Source organism: Haliotis rubra, unplaced genomic scaffold, assembly GCF_003918875.1.
Source record: "Haliotis rubra isolate DU_JTF1 unplaced genomic scaffold, ASM391887v1 Scf38, whole genome shotgun sequence".
In the NCBI taxonomy this organism is placed as follows: domain Eukaryota; kingdom Metazoa; phylum Mollusca; class Gastropoda; order Lepetellida; family Haliotidae; genus Haliotis; species Haliotis rubra.
The window spans coordinates 2557902-2567732 of NW_025767057.1; the positions used below are offsets into that span (position 1 = coordinate 2557902).

At 35.7% G+C, this 9831-nt stretch overlaps 1 protein-coding gene and 2 non-coding genes across 3 annotated transcripts in view; all 3 read left to right on the forward strand.

Annotated features, from left to right (window-relative positions):
• LOC124286297 (pumilio homolog 1-like) overlaps positions 1–9537 on the forward strand; it is a 58681-nt gene extending 49144 nt beyond the window's left edge. Inside the window, 1 exon segment of the mRNA XM_046722653.1 lies at positions 3526–9537. Coding sequence (XP_046578609.1) covers positions 3526–3760 — 235 coding nt within the window. The 3' untranslated portion in view covers positions 3761–9537.
• On the forward strand, positions 1355–1577 carry LOC124286341. Its single transcript, XR_006901016.1, has one exon. It is a non-coding gene; the product is annotated as a small nucleolar RNA SNORA73 family (small nucleolar RNA).
• Positions 2416–2638, forward strand: LOC124286336. The gene has a single exon (XR_006901011.1). It is a non-coding gene; the product is annotated as a small nucleolar RNA SNORA73 family (small nucleolar RNA).
• Positions 9538–9831: the final 294 nt, after the last annotated feature.

Consider the following 9831-nt stretch of genomic DNA (forward strand, 5'->3'; position numbering starts at 1 on the left):
CATCATAACTTAAGCTCAGTACTATAAGCTTAGTACTATGGTTACACTATAAACATATTAGCTAATAAACTCTACAGAGTTTTGGCTATTATATATGTAGCTTAAGTTAATAATATCTTAAGCACAATACTATACTCATATTGTAAAATATATTAGCTAACAAACTCCACGGAGTTCTGCTATTATATATGTTGCTTAAGTTCATTATATCTTAAGCACACTACTATACTCATATTGTAAAATATATTAGCTAACAAACTCTAACAAGGAGTTTTGCTATTATATATGTAGCTTAAGTTAATTATATCTTAAGCACACTACTATACTCATATTGTAAAAATATATTAGCTAACAAAACCCTACAGAGTTTTGCTATATATATATGTAGCTTAAGTTAATTATATCTTAAGCTCAGTACTATACTAATATTATAAATATATATTAGCTAACAAACTCTACAGAGTTTGGCTATTATATATGTAGCTTAAGTTAATTATAGCTTAAGCACAGTACTATACTCATATTATAAAAATATATTAGCTAACAAACTCTACAGAGTTTGGCTATTATATATGTAGCTTAAGTTAATTATAGCTTAAGCACAGTACTATACTCATATTATAAAAATATATTAGCTAACAAACTCTACAGAGTTTTGCTATTATATATGTAGCTAAAGCTTATTCATATCTTAAGCTCAGCATTATATCTATATCATATAAGCATATTAACTAACAAACTCTAAAGAGTTTGCTATTATATAATTAGCTTAAGTTTAATCATCTTAAGCTTAGTACTATGTTATATCTTAAAGTATTTTTAGCTAACAAACTCTAAGGAGTTTATACTAGCATATTAACAAGCTTAAGTCTATTAGTCTTAAGCATTGTATTAATGTTATATATACTTTATCATAATAAGTACATGGTAATAACCTTATATGGCAGCTGATAAGTTAGCAGCAGGAATTCATCAATTCAGTGCCCTTTATGAAGTTCCCATAGGGTTATTACAATCATCACAGTTCAAATCACTAATTATTAAAAATCCAAAGTATTAGATATTCCCACCTCCGTTCCATGTAGGATGCTACAAGCAAGAGCATGAGTCAGGATAAGGAAAAATATGTAATTTTGGAGTAAAATTTTTTTTTTAAATTCAAATGTTGAGTTACCCATGTTAAACCTATACTAATTGGGATTTTAAATTGAAGGGGCTTCTTGATATGATTTCCATATGTAAGAGGGAGAACACATAGGTATGATAAAAGTCTGTGACTTTGTTCAGATTAGCTTTGTTCAGATTAGCTTTTCGGTGGCTTAACTGTTTTTATGGATCGAGAACGAGAGCAACACCAACATTGACATCCATAGTCCTCAGTGACTGTGGCTCTGTCTTTGTGGCAAATGGGAGCTGAGTGCCCATTTTGGGTGTGAGGTATATTCCCTTTCCACAATGTTGGAGAGAAAGCCAGTCCCCTAAACTTGTTTGGGTGTGGGCTGACCTCTGCATATTCCATAGACTTCTCTGAGCCCTTGTGGCTGTGACAGGGGAGACAAGCCATGCAGAGAACAGAACTTATAATTTGTGAATATTTTTAGTGGGGGATTTGATTTTTTCTCATCAGACCTGAAAAGAAATGTTTATCCCAGATATGCCAACCCATATGATTCTATTGTATTTGTTACAAGAAAGCAACACAGAATACTACGATAGCAGTAAAAATATACAAATTTTTAAAAATAATACATTAAATTAAATTATTGAATAGCATACGTACCATACACTATAAATTTCAACCACGTATTATTCAGTATCAAGCTATGTGTGGATACTTACTTGGGCAGTGGGGTAGCCTAGTGGTTAAAGCGTTTGCCGCTCACACCGAAGGCCTGGGTTCGATTCCCCACATGGTTACAATTTGTGAAGCCCATTTCTGGTGTCCCCGGCCATGATATTGCTGGAATATTGCTAAAAACGGCGTAAAACCATAGTCAGTCAGTCAGTGGATACTTGCTACTGATTTAGGTGAGTACAATGTTAATACAAATTTTGGCCAAAAAATGCTAATTTTTGCATCATTTTTTGGCCAAAATACAATTTGGGCGAAACTAGGGTTGGCATCTCTGTTATTCTTCCACATCTCTAATGAAACCAAAAGGTGTACGAGAATAAAATTATGTGCGAGTAATGCAAACAGTTGCTGGTATGACACTGCTTGGTGTGTGACCCATTGTAATAGCAACTATACTAGATATTTTTTTATCTTAAGTTACCCATGTTAAACCCATGCTGGGTCGGCTTGATATGATTTATTGTAAGAGGGGAGAACAAATAGGTATGATAAAAGTCTATGACTTTGTTCAGATTAGCTTTTCGCCTCGGTGGCGACTGTTTTTATGAACAAGAGCAACACCAACATTGACATCCATAGTCCTCAGTGACTGTGGCTCTGTCTTTGTGGCAAATGGGAGCTGAGTGCCCATTTTGGGTGTGAGGTATATTCCCTTTCCACAATGTTGGAGAGAAAACCAGTCCCCTAAACTTGTTTGGGTGTGGGCTGACCTCTGCATATTCCATAGACTTCTCTGAGCCCTTGTGGCTGTGACAGGGGAGACAAGCCATGCAGAGAACAGAACTTGTAATTTGTGAATATTTTTAGTGGGGGATTTTGATTTTTCTCATCAGACCTGAAAAGAAATGTTTATCCCAGATATGCCAACCCATATGATTTTATTGTGTTCGTTACAAGAAAGCAACACAGAATACTACGATAGCAGTAAAAATATACAAATTTTTAAAAATAATACATTAAATTAAATTATTGAATAGCATACGTACCATACACTATAAATTTCAACCACGTATTATTCAGTATCAAGCTATGTGTGGATACTTACTGGGGCGGTGGGGTAGCCTAGTGGTTCGCCGCTCACGCCAAAGGCCTGGGTTCGATTCCCCACATGGTTACAATTTGTGAAGCCCATTTCTGGTGTCCCCGGCCATGATATTGCTGGAATATTGCTAAAAACAGCGTAAAACCATAGTCAGTCAGTCAGTGGATACTTACTACTGATTTAGGTGAGTACAATGTTAACACAAATTTTGGCCAAAAATGCTAATTTTTGCATCATTTTTTGGCCAAAATACAATTTGGGCGAAACTAGGGTTGGCATCTCTGTTATCCTTCCACATCTCTAATGAAACCAAAAGGTGTATGATGAAATTATGCGAGAGTAATGCAAGCATTTTTTTCATTGGAGATTCTTCCATCTCTTTACTTGGACTGACCAGAATGTTTGGTGATTGTTTATCAGTTGCTTGCTCAGAAGATTTTGTGTCTTCCATACTGTTTTCCTGTTACTTGACTGTACTCGTCTAAGTCAACAAATTAGTATCCAAATGGGCAGTCTCAGTCACATTCAGATGGCGAGGTTCCTTCCTGAACTGTCACTCACATAATTGTCTGCTCCAGATTATTTTCCATATATTCAAAGCATGTCTAAGATGTGTCTTCTTTTTCAGCGCACTATATACGATGATGAAGGATCAGTTTGCGAACTATGTTGTGCAGAAGATGATCGATGTGGCAGAACCACCGCAGCGCAAGATACTCATGCACAAGATCCGTCCCCACATTGGTACCTTGCGGAAATACACGTATGGCAAGCATATCCTTGCCAAACTAGAAAAGTTCTTCCTGAAAAACAACTCTGACTTGGGACCCATTGGAATGCCCCCAAATGGAGCACTTCCGTGAAGAGCATTAATTTTTGTGTCTGAAGGGTAAAATAGATCATACTACTGGGATCCAGAGACGAATCCTGTGTTTTCACCCATGGAATAGTTCTGTATTGGGTATTTCTGCAAAGATAGAAATAAGATTGCTGTTGAATAACAAAGCCCCCCGTTTTGTCTGTTTCCCAGTGTATACTAATGTTACTCTTCTGACTTGTCTTTTTTGGAAATCCGTTTCTCGGAAATGAGATTCGGTAGAATATTCTATTTTTGCTTTCACCTTTCTCTACTTTGTTTTTGCATTAATTTTGCTAACTAAATTTGTGGAGCGAGAATCAAATGACCAGTTAGCCTGAAGAAGGAGATGCTCGCTCACAAGCCAGGTTTTACAATAGTAGTTTGTACTAATGTGGTATTTTACTTGTTTACACAGTTTGGGAGGTCTAGTTAGGGGTTTTCTCATTGCTTTTTTCTTAACCATCCATAGGTAGATTTTGTGACAGTATCTATATAATCCATTATATTCTTGTTGTCGCTTGTGTGACTAGTGCCTTTGTGGGTTTGTTGATTGGGCAGAGGATAGTACTTGCATGTCTGGCTCAAACTGTAGTAAGCAGAGTTGCAGGTTCCAGCATTGTTAGGAATCACTTTGATCGAGTAAGAGTTGAAATCGACTATTAAGGGCAGAATTTACAGTTTAAATTGTTTGAATTAAATTAATCGATATTCAAGGTGGAGGTAGTCAGTCCCTATTTTGAGAGTGGTGCTTTGACCGATAATCATGTATCACTATGGTAACTTTTGGTTCCTTACCTCTGTATGGTATTAAGTCCATTGATGCGAGGGCCCGTTCGGAACCTTGGACCCGCCCAGGAGGTTACTGCACCTGCAATTCTTTATTAATGTTGTTGTGAATGTTGTACATTTTTCAGTGATTATTCCCCCACCCCCCCTCCCCCACTCCCAAAGAAGATAGTCAATGGGCCAAACTGAGTAGGAAGAGGGAGAATTGAGCCAGTTCACATTTGCTGACCTTGCAGTTACACAGGATATTGCTAAAGTTATTTCTTAAACTGTCCTTGTAGAAGTATATACATGAAGTTAGCAGTTCCTATTTGAGAATTCTAGAGTAAGTGTTTCTAGCTATGTTCTCTCCTTATGCACAAGTTGTTCGTAATTACTTACAAAGCGACATTTTGTTGGCTTCCAATCCGTATACTCGCTTGTTTAAAGGGTAAGGTCAAAAGCTCATCTGCACTTGATTCTGCAGAATAGATAGGTGAAAATCTCCATAGTAAATTTGTACATTCATACCCTCTTCAACCAAAGATCTTGATTTATTGAGAAATTGACGGACTACTTAAGACCTTTAGTTCCTCTGCTAATATGTATATAGAAAAGATACAATAACAGGGTAGCTGGAACAAGGCAGGTAATAAACTGAATCAACTCGGTGATCAGTCAAACTAAAACTTGTGTGCAGCTGCCATAGTGTCTGTTGGTATGTTATCCATACTCCAAGCAAGGGAATCTTCCCAAGTACTAATCTAGTTCAAAGACATTCATGTTTCAGGTGGTGCAATGCCATTTCCCTTTTCATAAATCAGCATGCACTGAAATTCCTATGTTCAGTTACCTCCCTTGTGTAGATCAAACGTAAGCATGTACTTGGAATTCAGGAATAATAATTGACACTCAAATTTATAAAGATTTCATGAATGGAACGAAATGTCATTGTGTGGTTGACTGAAGCATGGAGTATGGATTCTCTACCTACATAGTTGCACGAATGATCTTGATTTAGACTTGACAAATGCTGTTAGTAATATTGTGTGGATGTGTCAGAATTGGACATGTCTTCATTCATATCATTAGTTTCTCAGAGCCAGTGAAAAGAGATATTACAGATCACTGAATATTCTTCTTATAACTGACAAATAATTCTCTATTTCTGTCTGTCTGTCTGGGAAATTTTCATGCCAAAGTATGCCACATCCATCCATTACCGACAACTGGAATCAAAAAGCATGTTGTGTTAGAATCAAATAATGACTACAGGCAACTGTTCTGTATTGTGTATCTATTGAAAAACGGATTCATTGTATATAACATTGTCAAACGACTTGAAAATCATTTGTACAATTTAGCATTTTCTCCAAAAGATCTGGTTTGTAAAAAAAATCTTTGAATGTTGTCTCCGAAAATCTGATTTTCATGAGTTTAACAGAAGACTGTAATATATATTTAGATGTGTAAAACTATAGTGTTCAAACCATAACATTGTACAATAGTGTTTACATTCTGATGATGTATGTTAAGGTGAGATCATTAACATCTCCAACATAAACTTGTACAAATCTCACAATTTCCATTTCAAACATGCGATCTGTCTCGCTGTGTAAATGTTTACATATAAAAAACTTAACATAAAATGTAAAGAAATAGGAATTTTGACAATGTACTTCATTTTCTGCATCAACTTGTTTTCACATCAATATTTTGTTTGTCAATCAACTAGTGATATTTTTAAATATCAAAGTATTTAGGATTGAAGTGGAAAAGTGATGAAATTAGTGCGGCAAGTTTTTACAGGGCCAAGAAATTGTACAAAAATTGGTTCTCAGGCAGTGGTTATTTTAGTACTGGGTTCCAGTTACCCACCCATGTGAAAAATGAATTGTCCTGCAACCAGCAATTTAGATATTGTATTTAGGATATGTAAGCTTGTACCCACTGCCTGAGCACCAATCATATACATTTATTTTAGTAAGTCCTGTCAGTTCAAGTTGTTAAGGTACAGTACAGTTCTTGTACAAAACTACTAGAGCTGTGACGATATATATCGTAGTATCGATAATCGTGATACTTTAACTGATGATAAATATATCGATACGTTTTTTCGAATCGTGATACGTATTGTTGACCTTAAAATTGTTAATTTTCACTAGATATCGATGGTTATGTCAAAATTTCTTGCTATTAAGATATGATTATTTAAAGAAAATAACTAAAGAAAGCATATCATGTGATATGGCAACGAATAGAATCGTATCGTTTCAAGATATCGCAATATGTATCGTGAATTTTCTGTATCGTCACACCTCTAAAAACTACTGATTCAGTGGATTGACACAAATAGATAACTTCCTGTTGATTCAACTGGACAGTCATCCTGCCTAGAACCCATCTCTCATAACCAAGTCCTGAAGGCAGTAGCACTGTTTTTGTGCATTTTGGCAATCAAGTGTCATTGTGGACAAAGAAACAAATTTCAACGGAGATGAATTCTTTTTGGACTTGCATATATTAAACCAACTTGTTCATCACTGCCTATGCAACTGCTTGTACAGCTGTCACCAGAAACTAAATAAGGTTGTACCAACCAACCTTTAAGGTGTAAAGTGTAAATAGAGACAGAACAATGTATAGAAGGATTTGTATAAAATCATGGTGGCCAATTCATTGTATGTAAATTTCTCCCATCTAACCTGCGTGTATGCCACACACACTCTCCTTGTAAGCTACCCACCTTTTTGTAAAGAGAGATTCAAGTATTTTGTAATGGTTATGTTCATAAAATCACTTTTGTAACATTATGTGCATAGGAATTCAATGGCCTTAATTTTCTATCAGCTTGTACAAATGTAAAGAAGCCGGTGTAACCGCAGTGTAAAGATACAAACTATACTGGTGCTATATATAGAGGATAAGATTAAAACCTATTAGATTTGAAACATCAAATAATCTTGTACAGAGGGACTCGTCTGAACGAGGAAAGTATCACTATGTAAATTTGAAGCTCCACCATCCTTTGTGAATATGGCACATTTCTCAATGAAACTCTGATAGTCCATCCTGATAAACCGCTAGACTAGACCTGCCGACTTTCATTCAAATCTCACTGCAGGGGAGATAACTGCTCTCTACTCTTCTTTTTGTGTTGCATATGTCAAAAGCTGCACAAATTGTTACACACTGGAATAGTTCAGGGTCTTGATTAACAACATTCCAATGTATGCTATTTAATATCCTGTGCCTATACTTGAAAGATTCTGTCTACTTGGCAAGCTCACAGCATGGTTAGAATCCCTTGCAGTGGTATTGGGTAAAGTCGGTGAACTGGTCAATGTTGGTAATCAGGTTTTGCCCTTGAAAGGTGTATGACTGACTGTTGCTACTACCCAGTGCCCCAGGATTGTGGGACAGGAGGCATAGGTGTATATTATTATGTTGCATTTAATAACGTTGTCTGTGTTTAATCATATATCCTATTGTAATATTTCATATATTTTTCCCATTTTTTGCACTCATCTGTAGTTAGTATTGTAATATTTTTGTGAAATTTGTCAATAGTCGGCCAAATGAAATAAACAGCAGCAGGTGTACATTATTACTCTCTCGTGTAGATTGACATGTGTACAAATGTACATTTTGTAAATCGGATTTGCTATCTGACAGTTTTATATATTAATATGTACAGAGATCACTTTCGTTATTAAAACCCAGGAAACATTTCCCATCATTTGTACAAAAGTCACTAACTTTCACCAATGAATTTGAGTATTTTCAAATTTTATTCTAGTTGTGCTAAGTTTGCACTAAAATTGGGACCTGTTATTTTCAGCTGTTCAAACCATTGGTTACATTGAATACATTTCTCAGTATTTTGTGTATGTTGTTTTCTTATCATAGACAGAATGTCTTGCGAGGTAGCATTTTTGGTTGTAACATATCTTCAAAGATTGCATTTCTTTTTCTACTCTTTATTTTTTTTATAAGCTCTTGAGAAAAGGGCTTTTTGCACTGGAGTCTCAGTGGTATGGTTTCACATTTTTCATCTGGGAAATATTTATCTAGTCACTGTGGAACTAAATGGAAGAAATACCTGGCTTATTCTTTTCTCAATAAAATTAATTAGAATTGTATTTCCTAACTTGTCCTGACTTGTTTAAGTCAAGAGAAATTCTATTACCTATGGCTTGACGCTTGTGTGAAATATATATATATATATATTTTTTAACCTCAATTTGATTTGAAGTGGTCTGATATTGTCCTAAAGGCACTTGACAGTTAATTTCTGACACATTTAATCAAGGATTTAACATTTTACCTTCTTACATATTTAATATGTCCATGCTTTGATGTTTTATTTTTCAACAGCACAGGGCCCAAATTGATATGCTGTAGAGGTGTTGGATAGACTTGATGTAGCATGCCGAAATGTTTTCTATAACATTTATTTTTTTCAACTCCCTGGGGTAATGCCATTTGTCTCAACCCCTTACCATGAATGATTCTTCCAACAAAGCAGGGGTATTTGGTAAGATAGTGCTATGTGTTTATCTAGATATTCTATTTGCCTTGAATTTTCCCCTTTGACTAGGTATGTGTTTGCCATTATTCATATATCATTGTGTGCATGTATGTTTTGTAGATTGGAACAGAAAGATAAATCATACTTGTATATTGTTCAATGTGTATTGTAATGTAATTTAGCTTCTGTATATTTGTCTGATACAAATCATGTATATTTATCAGGTTTTTATTCCCTATTTAACAGTAACTGCTGTTTTTCTTGTAAAAATGTATGAATCGTTTTGGGGGAGTTCACATCTACATTGTGAGAGTCAAGGGCCGAACCAGCTGTAAAGAGTCTATTTCATCCATTGCATCATGTAGTCTTGCCAAACTCTACAACCCCACTGGTAGCTTTGGTAAATGTACATGCTGTATAAAGATTGTACAAGTGTAAGAAGCCGTGTTTTGCTATAGACAATAAAGTTATCATATGATTGTGAACCAGACTTTGTCTTGTGAATATGCATTGGAGGGGAGGCGTATACTGAAGCAGCTGCTGGTCACGGCGGAACAGTGGAGGAAAGACCAATGATTACTGCAAGGCGGCAGGGCTCCAGATAAGGGCTGTCTCGGCGTAGACTGCGTATGTACGGATAAAAAATATGCACGATACGGTAGGAAATAATTTAGAAAACGTAGCAGATACGCACCACAGCAATGGTGTACGACCTTAGAATCATTTACAGACGTATTTATCTAAAAAAGTATTGTTTATTGACCTGTTTACGCAAGAGT